This window comes from Cotesia glomerata, linkage group LG2, assembly GCF_020080835.1.
Source record: "Cotesia glomerata isolate CgM1 linkage group LG2, MPM_Cglom_v2.3, whole genome shotgun sequence".
Lineage (NCBI taxonomy): Eukaryota > Metazoa > Arthropoda > Insecta > Hymenoptera > Braconidae > Cotesia > Cotesia glomerata.
The window spans coordinates 22797562-22814550 of NC_058159.1; the positions used below are offsets into that span (position 1 = coordinate 22797562).

Below are 16989 nucleotides of genomic sequence, written 5' to 3' on the forward strand. Positions count from 1 at the left end.
AATGGGTAATTTGCGCGCCTGTTGCCTTCTTTGGATGTGATAACCGTATCCCAGGCTCCCTCCCTGATAAATTTAAAAATCGCAAATCCCAAAGATCCTAATCAATGAGTCAAACTTATTATGAAATCATTAGATTGTCGTCGTTTCCTGATAATGGTGCGAAGTTTCATTTAAATCCGACATTTTGAAGTGGGTTAAAATCACGTTCAAGGATTCCATTACATACAAAAAAAAAAGTAATTTAAAAAATAGTTACTTAAATTTATTATGAATACACAAATATCTACAATTTAAAAAAAATTCGATGTATATATATTAATATTTCTATCCAAAGTACAAAACTACTTTATACGATTTTTGTATACAAAGTAAAGCTTTAAGTACAATCAACCATGATTAAATTTTGAAAAATAATTTTTTTATACTCTATTGCACAAACCTTAGCTTATAACTGCTTACTTAAATAAACTAAATAGTTAATAATATCAGGTAAATGTACATTTCTAATACAGAAAATTTATAATTATAATTAAAAAAATTAATAACAATTAACATGTATTGAAAATCATACAAGTGGTCCTTCATTGTCTGTAGTTCCGTTTATGTCAATGGCCGTTTTTTCCGGCAGACATTTCATTATCGTTGGTTCTATTAATTTCCACACTTCAGCTAACTGTTAGAAAAAAAACAATAATTAGATATTATTTATAGATTTATTAAAAATAAATTATTAATAGAATTTACCTCTGAGTGTCCACGAATTTGAACTTTAACCAGGCTTTGTAATACAGTAGCAAGAATTTCGAGATGTGCGTGAACAAGTTGCGTCTCCATATGCAAACAGTGCAACGAAAATGAATTTCTTAATTCAACATTAGCTATTACTGATTCTTGTGCTACCATTTTATTTTCTAAATATTCCACAGTATCAGCCTGTGGAAAAAAACAATAATTTATTTTTACTGTAAAGTTTGATTATTAAAAAAAATATAAACATATAAAGTAGATATTAATTACTAACATCGGTACCGCGTATTACACCTTGCATTTGTCGTTTTTTTAATGCTAACATTGTTGACAACGCGCGTTGATGATCAGCACTAACTCCTCGTTCATGTCTTTCACAAAGTGTTCGATGCGCAACTAAAACGTCTAATAATAAATTCAATCTCTCGCATACCGTCGTTTCTTCACGCACCGCTTGTTGCAATGCACGTGCTGATAATAAATGAAATTCCCTATTAAATAGGAATTTAATATAAATTATTGATCAATTCATTAGTCAGATAAATTTTCATATTAATCAATTAAAAAAAAAACTTACTTGGCAATTACATGAAATCCTTTTTTCATATTCTGCCAAATAGTTGAACCACCACTGGCCCATCCACTGTTCCCATGGGGTTCAGCAGCTAAATTGCTCAGTTGTGCTCCCAATTCAGCCATATCCGCTGCGTAAGAGTGCGACCTTATCGCCAAACAATCCGCGATATTTTTTAATCTCGATATTCCGCATAGTATCATTCGTATTTGATCCCGGCTGTTAGCGAATTCCGTTAGAGTTTCCGGGGGTACCAGTTCTTTCGCTCGTGACGACAGCTCTGACGTTGCAAACTCGTCGGGTACGCGACGAAAGACATCACGTATTTTGTATTGCGTCTCTTCGCCGGTGTAGGTAAAAAAAAATTGTACTATCGGGTCTGTTCTGACGACTGGATGACGTGCTATTAGGATGAGAAAACGTAAGAGTGATCTTCTTCGTTCTTCTAAGAATTGAGAATCCGCTGTAAAAGAAGAGAATTTATTAGTCTGTTCATATTTTTTTAGACTGAAAGAAAAAATTTATTTTGGAAGTAATGAGCAATGTTGTAAAAAAAAATTAATTTGTTGAAAATTTTCAATAATTTTATTTCTTAGCTGAAGAAATCAAAATTTTTCTCACAGTAACTTTTTTCTTGAAAAAAATTTTTCCAGATTTTTTCAGAGAAAAAACAAATTTGTATTATATGAACATTCGCAAGTTGTCTATCTAAAATTGATTTTTTTTTTCCAAATTAAAAAAACTTTTTTTCGACAAGAAAGTTACTGTGATAAAAATTTTGATTTCTTCAGCTAAAGAATAAAATTGTTAAAAATTTTCAACAAATTAATTTCTTGTCACAACAATGCCCATTTTTTCAAAAGAAATTTTTTCTCTCAATGTAATAGGATTCTACTTTATTTTAAAAAATGTCAATGGATAAATTTAAAAAATTCATAATTATACAATTATAAAATCTTTTGAAAAATTAAAGATCTTAAAAATATTCTAAGGCATTAGAGAAACATTTTCCGCGTTATTTGATTATGAATTAACACTAAAAAAATAACACCTTGTATTGCGTAGTATTTTCATGGAACCCAATTTAAATAAATTAGTAAAAAGTTTTAAAAAAGTAATCTGTAACCAAGATTAAACCAAGTTTTCTATAAAAATATTATCTAAGAAAATTAATTTTAAACCACAATCAACTTTCATTAAACTATAACTTCTCAGTCAAGACTTAGTCTTTTATTATCAAAACTAATTCTTTTCTATAGATATCAATCCTAAAAACCCAGATCCACATGTATTCTCGAAATAAAAATTGTAATGCCTGTTAACTTGTAATTAAAAAGATAAAAGTATTCGGCTGCGCATTCTTAAAAAGTTATCATCAAATTTAACCGGAAGTTTACTGTTTGCAATGGAATAGCATCGTTGACCTATAAAGTAACTTTCGAACAGACAATATTGTGTTTAGTTTATATATTTACAAGTCTTGTTTAGTAATATTAATTAAAAACATTTATTTTGATTAACTTACTAACATTTCATCTCGGATTTAATCTTTAAGTATATCTTGATATAAATTGTAATTAAATCATTAATTAAGTAAGTTCTGTTAAAGATATTCTAAACCCATAAAATATTGATATATTTATTGTAAATAATTACCTCCGACAATTTTTTTAGGCGGCAGTTTTGGTATTAACCGATACGGAAATCGTGCAAGGAGGAGATCATGAAGAGAAACGAAGTCATTATACCTCCTGTGTACAATTGAATTAAAAGCCTAAAATAATAAAATAAAGTTTAAAATTAAACGGAAAACTACTTGAAATTCTAAAATATTTATTAGATAAATATTAATGTAATAAAAATTTTAAAACATACCTTACTTGTTACTTGATACTCTACGTGTTTTAAAAAAATTCCTTTGCGCTCCGGAACTAAATTAACTTCTATCGTATCTAATTTACAAATATCTGAGTACGTAAGATTCAACTTCGCTGGGTTGTTTCCTTTGTACAATCTTTGCGCTAATAGAGTTACTTCTGAAAGATCGCCGAGCACAGGAACTGGAAGTTCTGCATTTAAAAATATTTGTAAATATTACTTATTAAAGAATATTAAAGAGTATTCGTTGAATGAATTTGTTTAAGTAAAAAAAATCTTACCTTGAGATTCAACATTTTCTAATAATTTATCACTTGGTTGTTTACCCTGTTGAGCAAATGCTACAAGTGCTAGTCCTTTATAAAGTCCACTGCGGCTCAAAAATCCTGTTCTACTGTCCACGAGGTCCCATATCTGTAACAATAATTACTATTTAATGTTGAATCCAGTACACTTTTTAACGGAAATTATTTTTTTTTTTTGTGTTTTTTTAATATTTATAATAATTTTTTTTTATTTTTTATAAAAATAAATTCAGACTATTGACACTTTACATTTTTGATTTTACTTTTTAAGATTGATTTAAGTCATGAATCTTTCTACTTATATTTATGTACCTTTTGTTTTTTATAAGCCTCGGATAAATTAATCTATGATTTTTATTATAATCGATTGGACAAAAAAAATAAAAATTTAGACACATCTGTGAAAACAGTTAGCAAAGTATAAATTGTACCACATGTCAATAATTGGAACGTTGAAGTACTGATAATTTCTATCACATTTATTAAACTACAGAATTCTGTAGTTAAAACCGAATAAATTCACTTCACAATTGATTGATTTCATGTAGCTGAATGTCAAATTGAAAAATTTTATAAATATGTATTTAATTAAAATTACAAATTAGAAATTTTTGTGTGAATATTTACATACAAACTCTGTTTATAGTTTATTGATTTTTTTAATTTAAATTATGTTTTTCATTTAAAATACGTGTTGTTTAACCTACGTAAAATTTTTATGATGTGTAAATTAAAAAATAGACAAATTATAAACTTTAGTAATACTTCTTAGTATGATTTCATAGTGAATTTTTTAAGTGAATTTTTTTACTCATTTTATAATCATAAATTAATTAATTAATTTAAAGCGTATAATTCTTATGAAAGATTATACTTGAAATTTAGTACAATTTTTTCTTAAAATTTTTCTTATCACGCCAAGTCTTAAAATTGTATTTAATATTTTAATTTAAGAAATTATCAATATTTCGATTAATTATCTTGATTAAAATGATAATCTTGAAGAAGGAAATATAAATTTTTAAAGAATACACTGAAAGAAAAAATTTTTTTTGAAAAAAATATTGTAATAAGAAATTACTTTCTTAAAAATTTTATTTATTAGCTGAAGAAATCAAATTTTTTTTCAGTAACTTTCTTGTTGAAAATAAATTTTATAGATTTGGGAAAAAATAATTTTGAATGAAAATTTGCAAGTTGTTTATCTAAAATTATTTTTTTCCAACTCTAGAAAACTTTTTTTCAACAAGAAAGTTACTGTGAGAAAAATTTTGATTTCTTCAGCTAAGAAATGAAATTGCTGAAAATTTTCAACAAATTAATTTCTTGTCACAATAATGCCCATTTTTTTGTTAAGAAATTTTTTCTCTCAGTATATTTTTTAGCCATTCAGTTTAATATTATGGTATTCCTACCAGATTAATCTATGAAATTTACATTATTAAATTTTTATCAATAAGTTAAGATTTTTAGTTATAAAATTTAATCTCTTTTCATTTTTTCTCATACTTATTTGATGTCTAACAAACAAATAATTAATTTAAATCAATAAGCTAAATAAGTTCAATTATAAGTTATCAGATCCTTGAATTAACATATTATTTGAAAATAAAATTTATAAAAATCGGACAGTGCAAATCTAAAATACTCGCATCTAAATTTAATATTTCACATAACAACTAATTAAAGTAAAAAAGTACAAGCTGAAAACAATTTTACATTAGATAATGACGTATATTAGAAGAAATAAATAAGAATAGTAACAAAAATTATTATTATTATTATAATACATTAGCCGTTTGTGTACAACTTGGGTGAATGGTCATTATGATTGTACTATCACGATACATACGTACACAGAGAACATCCGGAGATATCGCGATGCAAGTACAACGTGGATGAGATACAATATATATATATATATTATGATATAAATATGTTAGTTAGTTGATCGTCCATATATAATACAACAGGAACAAAATACTTCAAGGTAATTTTTATTTAATTATTACTATTTACATTTATTTATATCATTATATTTCATTATAATTAAATTCTGATAAACAAACAGAAAAAGAGTTTCAGTTTATAATATTATTTTTATTTCTAGATTTATCAATATTTATTGAACTGCAAAAGTATGTACTATTAGTAATAAGTCTGGGTTAATCTTATCTAAACTTATAATTGCAGATTAAACTATAAAAATAATAATTAATTTCTTATATAAATTTTATTTTTAACTTACATATCATTTTATTTATCCATACATTTATGTCTATATGAATAGAAAAGATTTCATTGATGCATGACATATCACCACGGTTGCTAACAATATAGTCTACATCAAGCTAATCGAGTGTCATTAAACTTCAATCGTCAAAAGTTAAAGGGGGAAAAAATTCCACGTTAGCTTTACGTATTTTTTTTATAATTATTTATTAACTAATTTAATTTTAATTGATTTAAAATATTGTAACTTCCAGATAAATTATTAATTCGTAACTTTGTAGATGATTATATCTCTCGTTAAAAGGAAGTCACTCTGTATAAAAAATTTTTTTTATTATTAAATTATTTATACGCTGAGATCATTAAGGAAAAATATCCATGTGCCATTACATCCGTTTTATCTTCTTATTAATATTCAATATCTTTTATTTTTTTGTATTTGTGTATACTACATTTACTTTGTAATTTACAAATTAAAATATTTAAGAATAAACGGTCACTTATTCTTATTATTCTTGTAGGTATATATTCTGACAATTATAAACAATAAAATTTTTTATGTAATTTCATAAACTTCTAGTTTCCGTTATAAAACTGCAACTTATTACAACTGTCAAAGTTTTAACAACTTCCTTTAATTTTATAATTTAATATTTTTATTATTTTGATATTTTTAACAATAGAACAAATTTTTTCGTTGATAAAATTTTTAATAAATCACAATTAAACCATTAAATTTACTTGAATTATTATTACCGACAATCAATTATTTTTATTTCAGAAATTCGTTTACTGTAATAAAAAAATTTCTAATAAATTAAAATTTTCACTAAAAATAATTTTATGAATCATAAATGTTTTTATTTAGTCCAATAAATTTTTTATTTTTCTCGCACACAAATCATTTTTTTCCATAATATTTTCAATATTTTAACACTCAAATTTTGTTTTATAACATCAATATTACAAAATTAATAAACAATGATTTTAATAACAATTCAAAAGAAAGTATTAATTTATTTTATGCTTAATTAATTACACTAATTGTATGTTTCATAATAGTAATCATAAATGAAAATGAATGTTTAATTATTAACAACAGTAAGTGTAAAAATAAATAAATAAATTTATATTATTTAAAAAAAGAAAAACAGTAGGCGTCAAGGATTGATGTATCATTAAACAGGCGTGTAGTTAAGCTGATAATACCGTCATACCGTATACATAACAGTAATTCGTCTGATAGTTAATTCTCAAGAGAGATCTTATGATCAATTTTATTTGAATGATAACAATTTACAACGAAAAAAAAGTGAGTTACTTTTTATTGTCATTATGTTTAAAATAGTGCTTGTAATGTTTAAATATTAACAAGACTAGTAAGAAGAAAAACATGTTATGAAATAATATTATCGTTTTCTCGTTCACGATTAAAAGTTGTGCAATAAGGAAGGTAAATAATAATTGATTACGATTGGGAAGATAACAAAAAATTACATACCTGGCTCAAAATAGGACTGCTTAATTGTGATTTAACAAGCAATGATTTGAAGACTTCGCGTTCGACATTTCCACTGGTAGGTGAACATATCTTCTCATAAATTTCACGGTAGAAAGGTGGGATTGAGCCTGGGAACGAATTTTATAAAAACATTACCTTCTAGTAGATTGTTTGAGTTAATATATGTGTATGTAACCAAATGGAAACATTACACTTTTTGTTTAATTATTTTTTTTTGTTACGAGTTAAATACAGTCCTTTTGAAAAATCTATTAAAATATCTGGCACTTAAAATATTGTAATAGGTAATTTTAATATGCTGGGCATCGAACTCTCCATAAAATCGTAAATTGCATGACTATCTAAAAATAACTGTAGTTTTTAAATAATTATTTATTACTATGGATAACTAAATATGTTATTTGAGCTTACAGTTACACAAGTATGTTATTTCATTAACACTTTCATTGAAATCAACAATTAAAAAATTTTTTAACAAAAAAATTTTTATTTAATTTGCGATATTAAAAGTAACTGAAACTAGAGTTTTAGTACTTTCACAAACACATTGCATATTAATTTAAAAATAATTAAATAATAATATTTCAAATTTATTACTTTGTTTTAAAATTATTGTTTGCTATTTTCAGTATCATGTTTCGGTGGTTGATAATTATCAAAAAAAAGTTATATAAAATTGGAAAAAGTAATAAAACTTTTTTCGAATAATCAAAATTATGGAAAAGGTTTAAATAAGTAACTATTTTTATTTACCAGACGACAAATCGGTTGACGCCATATTGCAGATAGTTAAAAATATTCTCACAACCGGTTATATTGTCTACGTACCCTGGTATAAAATTTTTCTAATTAAATAAAAAAATACCAATTGAAAAAAATATTTCAAATCTGCGGTGACATTTGTAAGGATGTCGCTGAGCGGGAATAGTTTAAAACTGCAAGTTACGATTGTCGGTGACACAGTGTTTGATGACGGATAAAATGATGAGGATCGAAGGTGATTTTTTTTCGGAGAACGATGAACGGACGTTCAACAACACGGTTGATAGTGACACGTCGTACGCCATTGCCATGTGGCGTGTAACTGCTTGTGCCTGGTAGAGAAAATATGTTCGTAGTCGTGACTCTGACAGCCACCACAAAACCAGCGGTATCCGCGGCCACGACACAGATATATGTACATATAGAGAGAGAGGAGTTTTAATACAGAGACAGTTCAAAACCAGTTCTCACACGATGTGGATCCCTTTCCTCACATTTCCTCCTCTCTACTCATGTCCATACTCCATACACTCTTTCACACTCATCATTCGTTCTCGGTGCAATTTATAAGTGTATGTTCGAGCTATCTCTTTTGATACCGTGTTTTGTCCATTATACCACGCGGATTTGATAATATGTATCTGCATATGTGTCGAGGTAATTCAAATCGTTCATAAAACGCGCCATATCGCGACCTCTAGTAAATCAAATTCAAAAGTTTAAGTCGGTACATTTCATTAATCTATACTAATATTATAAAGAGGAAATATTTGATTGTTTATTTGTTTTTTTGCATCGAATAGACTCCGAAACTACTGAACCGATTTGAAAAATTCTTTCACTGTTGGGAAGCTATAGCTATAGTGAAGTGTATACACTATCCCCGGATGACATAGGCTATATTATATTATGATCGATTTTGAAATTTTAAGCCGGGGCAAACTGCTAGTATTTTATAAAATATCTTATACGGTAGAAATAATTTTAATAAATAATATGAATTATTTATTTATTTATTTAATACGCTAACGCCAATCGGCTATTTACATTATTTTTTATTATTGTTAATTTAATATAATAATATTGTTGATGGAAACTCTAAATCAATGTACATATAGATATAGATATTGCACTATAAGAGTATCAAATGAAAAAGTAAAAAGGCCATTCGGCATCCGAAATGGAAGTAGATTTCGTATTGAAATATAAAAAATAAATAAAAACGAATTGCATAATAAGATAAATGCTAAGGTATTCTCAACTCAAAAAAATTTTTCACTTTTTGTAAATGAGTCGTCTTTATCTTCCGATATTCTGACTACTGAAATTATTATATATATATATATATATATATATATATATATATATATATAAATACATACATAAACTTTTGAACTATATGTATTTTCTGACTCAGCTCGTCGAGTTAGGTCGGAAGATAGCAAAATTTTTCAGAAGTTGCGGGATGAGAACGGCTACAATAGTTAGATTTTTATGAAATCTACTAAAAAGTATGCCAGCAAGTTATGAATAAGAGACAATAGATACTAGTAGTTATTCGGTAGTTATGAGTGTGTTAATTATTTATTTAGTATTATATTTTTTATTTTTGAGTTGAGGGTTTGCGGAGAATCCTCTAGGAGGTTGATAGCAAGAGCAGTGTTCGTTGACTAGATTTGAAATTCTGTTTCTAGGCCCATGGAAGACGAAGCTCATAAGTATTTGCTGATGTAATTAACAGCCTGGTGTTTCTTAGTCCTGGTCTAGACTTGGTGAATTTAAATTGTTCATGAGTTATTTTGATAATCTTACTTTTCTATTCTTTTTTTTTTTTATTTATTTGTTTAAAGTATAAACTATAAGGTCATGAGCGATTACGGTAGGGGGTTATAATTTTTTGTCGTTGAACTCGTTTTAATTTTTTGGGCTGAGCAAAATAATACACTTAAATATTGGAAATATTCATTAAATTAATGTACACTGGGCTCGAACCCGGTCCGATGCTTTGGTAAGCAAAGGCTGGGTCCGACAAGATACTGCACGCTTTTTTCAGCCAAAAACTATTCAAGTATTCTCTATTTATTTGAATAGTATCGACTGGAGCTGCAGACTGTCTTGAATCTTTCGGGACTTCCCGAGTTTTATGGTATTCCACAATGTTTGACATCAGTAAAGAAAAAAATTCTTATGTTGCAACAATTTAAATTTACTAAGCTATAAAATTAAAAAACGTATTTAATAAACTACCATATCATTAAATAGACTTAAATTTCACCTTATAGATTTTTATAGATGAGAAAATTTATAAATATCAATAGCTTCTTATATATCCAGAAGATGTATCGATCCTTAAGAGGTTCATGATTCGCGTTCCGTGAGGTAAGGCTAAATTTCACGTAAACCTACTCACGCAAGTCTACTTATTTGAATTATTTTCTTCACATGAAAGTGTAATGAAGATATATATATTGTTATAATCTTGATTCATCACTAGACTCCATGGTAAATCTTGAATAAGAAATGATGAAGATGACAATTCCACTCTTGAAAGAACATCTTTGAGCGTACACTTGTTTTCATTAGTTTAAAAATATTTTTCATCTAAAAATGTAGAAACGATTCTTATTTAGTTTCCTTTTATTTTTCGAGAAAGTTAATCAATTATTACTTAAGTAGCAAATACTCAATAAATAACTTTATCTATCACTTCATGAGCTTTCATTTCGTAACTACTAATTCTTTGTTTTTAAGATAAAGAGTATCAAGAAACATGAATTGTTGTGTTATCAAACTTTTCCTTTGATTGGTAGAGTTTGTTACTAAAAGTGTTTATTTTTACAAGTAGTCATTTATAAAAATAACTACTTTATTATATCAAATTAAAATTAATTAAATTACGCATTCTGATAACTCACGTCGAAGTCAGACAACGAGACTCTTTCTTCAATTCGAGATTGATCGATACGTAGAATTTTGCGTGTCCATACGATCAAAAGTAGCAAAATTACATCATTTTTTAGGTACCCAAGTGGCACAAATTCTTTTTTGTTAATGTTTTGTTAAATTTAAGTTGACAATTATAAATTTCTGACTTCTTGTTAAATAAAATCTCCCAAAAAGTCAACATTTTTTTTTTGTGACGCTTGGCTATCTATAATTAAGAGCGGTTGATGGTTAATTTTCAAACGTGTTTTGCTGATCTATAAAATAAAATTTATTTTAATTAAATTATCTATATAAGAGCGAAGCGCTTCTTTTGAAAGTTCTCATTTAATTGTTTATGCATAAAATGCGTTTTAACTTGTTGCATCAGTATGATAGAGATACATCCGTTTGTTCAGTAGAAGGTGAAAGAGAAAAAAGTGTAAACCATGATAATAAAATGAAAATAAAATTAGCAGACATCTGACAATTTTTAAGATTTTTCTTATTGAATAAGTTATTACGAAGAAAATATAAAGAAAAATGTCACATGTAAAAGATTTGAAAAACTACAAGTGTAATTTTTTTTTTGGTAACTAAATTATTATGAAAAAATTATAATAAAATTTCTTATCTAGAGATTTAAAAAAATTACAAGTGCAAATTTTTTAAAAATATTTTTTTTAATCATTGATTTGTTATAAAAATTAAAAAAATTAGCAGTATCACATTTTTTTAAATATTTTTTTATTTCTAATTTAATTAACTACAAAAATCAAAAAATTTTAAGTGTTCGTTGGTTTTAGTATCATTATAAAATTATGAAAATGTAATTAGGAGAAATTTCACAATTTTTATAATTTTTCTTATTAAAGAAGTTATTACAAAAAAAATAAAAAGTTTCACATACAGATAAAAATAAAAAATTTCACATATAGATTTGAAAAACTATAAATGTACTTAATTTTTTAAAAATATTTTTTTAATTTCAATTTAATCAGTGAAAGAAAATCAAATAATTTTTAAGTGTAAACCGCTGTTAAAAGCAAAATACTGATGATAATTTATCGACATGAAATAGTCACAACTTTTGAGGTAGCGCTCCAAGTAGTGAGTATTTTAACTAATTAAAAAAAGGTAAAAAATATTTTTTCTTTCTTTCTCTCTATACATATAACGTCGAATATGTGTGGGTTGTGTGTTGTGTGTCATATGTACATTTCTGACATTATGTATATGTCTATAAGTATGTAGAGTCCTGTTTAGAGTTTGAGGCTGTTTGTTTCCCTTGGTGTACCTCAAAGCATAGCATCGTAGTCAATGCACTTTTACATCAATAAAATAACTGTCGCAATTTCATTGCAAAAAACGCAATTGATAACTCAGAAATAACAATATAACTCAAACAATGGACCGTGAATTAATAGAAAAATTTATAGAAGTCACAGGTAAGCGTTTAAAAAAATAAATTCTCTCACTCATCATGACAACGATATTTTATTTCTCAACTATTTTATCTAAAAAAAAAATTAAAATGCTTAACAATTTCAGGAGAGACCGAAGACACTGCTATCCAGTATCTTACAATTGCTGACGGCAATGTCGAGCATGCAATTACACTGATGTTCGAAGGTGGACCTGTAGCAGCTCAGAGGACTGTTCCAGAAGATGAGCCAGAAATACGAGCACCTATTTCACCCACTCAAGAAATTTTGGTGCCAAATGATCCTATTTATACTCTTCCCCGGGCTTCCAAAAGTGTCTTTGATCGATTCAGAGATTTCAGCGTTGAAATACGTAATTTAAATCTTAGATCGGTCTTACACTACTATGATACTGAACAGAGCAGATACTTGAAATGAACATATATTTATTATTAGAATTCTTTTTTTAAGAGAAATCTTCTATTACATACCCAGTTTGATTGTTTTTAATAATATCAACAAGTCAATTATTACCTGCTATTTTCTTTATCATTAGTTTATTTATAATTATTTAATCGTTAGTACTATTTAATAAATGTTTATTTAACCAATAGGTAGGCAAGAAGAAGAAATGACAAGACAAGCCAGTGGTGAAAAAGCACCATCTCACTGTAAAACAAAACGTCTGGAAGATCTTTTTCGTCCACCTTATGATATTTTATTTTTGGGGACGTTCGTCGAAGCTCGAGAATACGCCAAATCAAAAAATCGTTGGCTATTAGTTAATGTACAGAATCCACAGGAATTTGCGTGCCAAATGCTTAATCGAGATGTTTGGTCTGATAAACAAATAAAAGAAATAATCAAAGATCATTTTGTTTTGTGGCAGGTTTGTATAATTATATCTATATTATTAAAAGAATAAGCAAAATTTTTTGGCCTATGGTTAAATTTGGTATTGTTAGAAAAGCCTTGACCTATAGTTGTGCCTTTTCATGGTTTCATATCATTCTCATCAATAGTCAATTTATGATGATAAATATTTAGGCTGCATTAGAAAATGCTCTATCTCTAGATACATAATAAAGAAATGACCTTGTGTCTCGTGAACTATTGACATTTTTAAAGATATAAGTTCATCCCGATGTTACACTCATCAAGACCTTTCTTTTGAGTATCCACATAAATTTTTCATATATTTTATATATTTATATATTTCACAAATACCATATAAATAAAATATATAAAAATTGCCATGTGGGTACTTAAATGAAAGGTCTCGATGAGTGTAATATCGGGATGAGCTTATATCTTTAAAAGTGTCTATAATTAATAAATGACCTTGTATCTCGTGAACCATCGATATTTTTAAAGATATAAGCTCATCCCTATGTTACACTTATCAAGACCTTTCATTTAAGTACCCACATCATTTTCATATATTTATTTATATTATATATATGTATATATGAAAAATATATCAAAATGCATGTGGGTACTCAAATGAAAGCTCTTGATGAGTGTAACATCAGGATGAGCTTATATTTTTGAAAACATCAATATTTAAGAAAGTACAGTGCAATTTAACAAGAGTCATTATTTAATAAAGCAAAATTTTATTTATTTATAGTTCATAAGTCACGGCAGTCACATAGTGACTGCAAGGTTGCTAGTATATAATTAAGAGAAAAAGGAAAATTTTGTCTTTGGTATATTTATATGATAAGGTGAATTTTTTAAATTAAATTTAGTATCATTAGTAAGGTCTTAGTCTAGATTTGTGCATTTTAAATGTTTCACATGCTTTACAGCAATAGATAATTTATTATGATAAATTTTTGATGTAGTTCTAAATAGATCCGAATTCGGCGATAAACAAAATTTGTTTATTTATTTATTTTGTTTTGTACTTGTGAAAGTGGTTGTATGTCCAAAATTAATTTATATAATTTTTTATTTTTTTTATTTTATTTATTTACCAGGTTATAACATATATAAATACATAAATATATACATACATATATACCTATAGAGATGCTTAAGCATCTGTGCATAGGCCTGGTAGTACATTATTCTATACAATATCAATATTTTCAACTGTACATAACTTGACATCTGTCCATCTCACAATACTTACAAGTATAAAGTACATTACTAGTAAGAGTAATAAATATATAAAGTTAATCTAAACTTATAATAGTAGAGAAAAAAAAAAAAAAAAATTGCAACTAGTGATATTGAGATCAAGGTCTTATCTATCTTTGAGATGCTAACCAATTTCTTATCTTTATCCTAATTTTTTTGTTTGGTAGGTGTAAGTTTTTTAGATTGTCTGGTAAATTATTATAATTCTTTATTGCCACTAAATTAGAGTTTTTAAGAGCTATATTTTTATTGACCTTTGGCATGCTTATTGCTCTACCTCTTGTCTTACCCTGGTAATTAGAATATACATTTTTGCATTTTGAGTAGTGACAAATTAAGAGTAGTAGTGACAATTAAGAGACAAAGAAAAATGTTCTAACGGATATACCTTTGTCGTACCTTTCACGGTTTTATATATTTTTCAGTGATAGTAAATTTTTTATGTTGAGTTTTTGGATCAGTTTTTAATAGTTTGTTGATTGCATTAATTTTTTTCATTTTTCATTAAATTATCTGTAATTGATCCTGTCATAGCACTATTATTGTTCAAATTTATTTTTTAAGTACCCAAACTATGTATAGTGTGATTAGAAATATCAAAAAATCACCAAGAATTTTTCTCATTCATAATCCACAAATCTCACCAGTCGCATTGTGACTGTAGGTTACTAGTTTACATTAAATGAATGGGTTAATGATAGTTAATTTATTATTTAATAATTAAAATTTTCTAGGTACTGTCAGATACAGTTGACGGACGAAGATACATTGATTTTTACAACGTACTCGAATACCCTTACCTGGCAGTGGTCGACCCAAGAACTGGAGAATGTATGCGTTCCTATAGTACAATATCAATGGATCATCTTCTAACTGGATTGAACGATGTTCTCAGCTCTCAGCCGTCACCTGACTGCAGCTCAGACTCTCCTGATGTCGAGGCCTCACACTGCGAGCCGACTTCATCGGCTAAACGGGGTGGTCACTTTAATATTTCGAAAGATTCCGGTAGGAGAATTAAAAAATCACGTGTCTCTAATGATCCAACATCTACAGTTGGTTTGTAACTTATTTCAATTAAGTAATTAAGCAGTTTCAATAATTAAATAACTATTTTTCTCGGCTCATAGGTTTCAACACTCTTAATGGTGAGCCATCTGTCAGTACGAGCACTGGAAGTTCGGCAATTCGTGGTAAAAGAAGTCGTATGGAGATTGATAATTGCGATGATCCTTCTGATGAAGCTGCGATACCCAGTAAAGAAGTAAATACAATCTAATACTTATAAGTGTATTCATTAATATTTTCTCGGGTCAATTTTTTTTTAATATATAATAAATAATTTTTTTCATGCAAAGGACTCAGTGGCTAAAACTTCTAATAATACGCCGACTGTGTCAAACAATGATAGTAAACCATCTACTTCAAGTTACAATAATAATCTGTCAACTTTGAGTTTTAATAATAAAGCTTCTACTTCAAGTTACGACATTAAACCTTCAACGAGCTATAAAAGCACAAAGTCAATTTCAAGTAACAGTACACATTCTACTTCAAGTAAAAATGAAATTCGTAAGTATAAAAATATTTTTGTCTGAATAATAGATATATTATTTCAAAAACCTTTTGAATAAAAATCTAAAATTAGATTAAATAGTTTGATATTGAGGATTTTATAGACTGGGATGGAATTACATACTATTTTTTTTTTTAATAAAAATTTATTCTACAGCTAACGGAGAATTATCATTACGATTATGTCTACGATTACCTGACGGTGAACCAGAGACTATTTCAATGCGTGCTAATGATACTATTGAGGTAAAATAATAATTAATATTAAAAATCAACTTATATAGAAATTTGAAATATTCATTTATTTTTTTAGTGCTTCATAAAACGCATTGAGGATATGGGATACTCAAGGACAGATCATACATACTTGATTCCATTCCCAAAAACAAATGTAGGTGCATTGCCAACGGAAACACAATTGCGTGATACTATTCTGTACCCATCAAGCACGATATTTATTACTAAAGTCTAAAACAAGATTTGTTTCGTTAATGAAAATTCACTGCCATTTTTTACTCCATTTTAGACTAATGAAATTTAATTAAGAAACTTTTAAAACTCTAAATTTTTCTTTTATAATAATTTGATTAATATTTAAAAATTTTCTGATAAAAAAATTATCAATGCCAATTGGTTATCTTAAAAGTGGAAATTTATTAGACATTTGTTTTTAACTAAAATTATTAAATTCGTGTCTTCTACACAATTACTGGTTTTTTTTTTTTTTTTTTTTTTTTTCTTCATGACATCTCACTATTTTACTTTTTTTATTTATGAAAAATATCAATATCAAGGCATTAGTATTGGATTTAATTTTTTATACAAAAATCCAATTGATATAAAAAATGAAATGTACGTAATCCAGTAATAAGATGATTATAAGATAATAAAAATAAATATTAA

At 26.9% G+C, this 16989-nt stretch overlaps 2 protein-coding genes across 4 annotated transcripts; one reads left to right on the plus strand and one right to left on the minus strand.

Moving 5' to 3' along the window:
* Positions 1-51: 51 nt before the first annotated feature.
* LOC123259874 (sorting nexin-8-like) lies at positions 52-8473 on the minus strand. Of its 2 annotated transcripts, XM_044720649.1 has the most exons (10): positions 8012-8473; positions 7238-7365; positions 3481-3613; positions 3197-3390; positions 2978-3095; positions 1325-1784; positions 1022-1238; positions 745-933; positions 553-673; positions 52-145 (listed from the first exon to the last, which is right to left on the minus strand). In XM_044720649.1, exons 1-9 carry the CDS (start codon positions 8034-8036, stop codon positions 566-568), a joined length of 1572 nt encoding a protein of 523 aa, XP_044576584.1. In that variant the 5' UTR covers positions 8037-8473; the 3' UTR covers positions 52-145; positions 553-565. The 2 variants fall into 2 exon arrangements, with proteins under 2 accessions (XP_044576584.1, XP_044576583.1); XM_044720648.1 differs by lacking the exon at positions 52-145 and having other exon boundaries at positions 337-673.
* A 3638-nt stretch (positions 8474-12111) lies between these two features.
* LOC123259879 (UBX domain-containing protein 7) lies at positions 12112-16565 on the plus strand. 2 transcript variants are annotated; one of them, XM_044720653.1, is made up of 8 exons: positions 12112-12390; positions 12494-12739; positions 12981-13255; positions 15246-15570; positions 15642-15775; positions 15870-16083; positions 16244-16332; positions 16400-16565. In XM_044720653.1, exons 1-8 carry the CDS (start codon positions 12351-12353, stop codon positions 16556-16558), a joined length of 1482 nt encoding a protein of 493 aa, XP_044576588.1. In that variant the 5' UTR covers positions 12112-12350; the 3' UTR covers positions 16559-16565. The 2 variants fall into 2 exon arrangements, with proteins under 2 accessions (XP_044576588.1, XP_044576589.1); XM_044720654.1 differs by having other exon boundaries at positions 15246-15519.
* The last annotated feature ends 424 nt before the right edge of the window (positions 16566-16989 follow it).

Bases quoted from the DNA above. Each gene is read 5' to 3' on its own strand.
- LOC123259874 (XM_044720649.1), bottom strand. From the start codon at position 8,036: ATGGCGTCAACCGATTTGTCGTCTG. The intron at 3,096-3,196 runs GTATGTTTTAAA...TTATTATTTTAG, and splicing joins AGTATCAAGTAACAAGTAAG to GCTTTTAATTCAATTGTACA. The intron at 934-1,021 runs GTTAGTAATTAA...TTTTTTCCACAG, and splicing joins GTGTAATACGCGGTACCGAT to GCTGATACTGTGGAATATTT.
- LOC123259879 (XM_044720653.1), top strand. From the start codon at position 12,351: ATGGACCGTGAATTAATAGAAAAATTTATAGAAGTCACAG. The intron at 13,256-15,245 runs GTTTGTATAATT...AAAATTTTCTAG, and splicing joins ATCATTTTGTTTTGTGGCAG to GTACTGTCAGATACAGTTGA. The intron at 15,571-15,641 runs GTTTGTAACTTA...CTCGGCTCATAG, and splicing joins TGATCCAACATCTACAGTTG to GTTTCAACACTCTTAATGGT.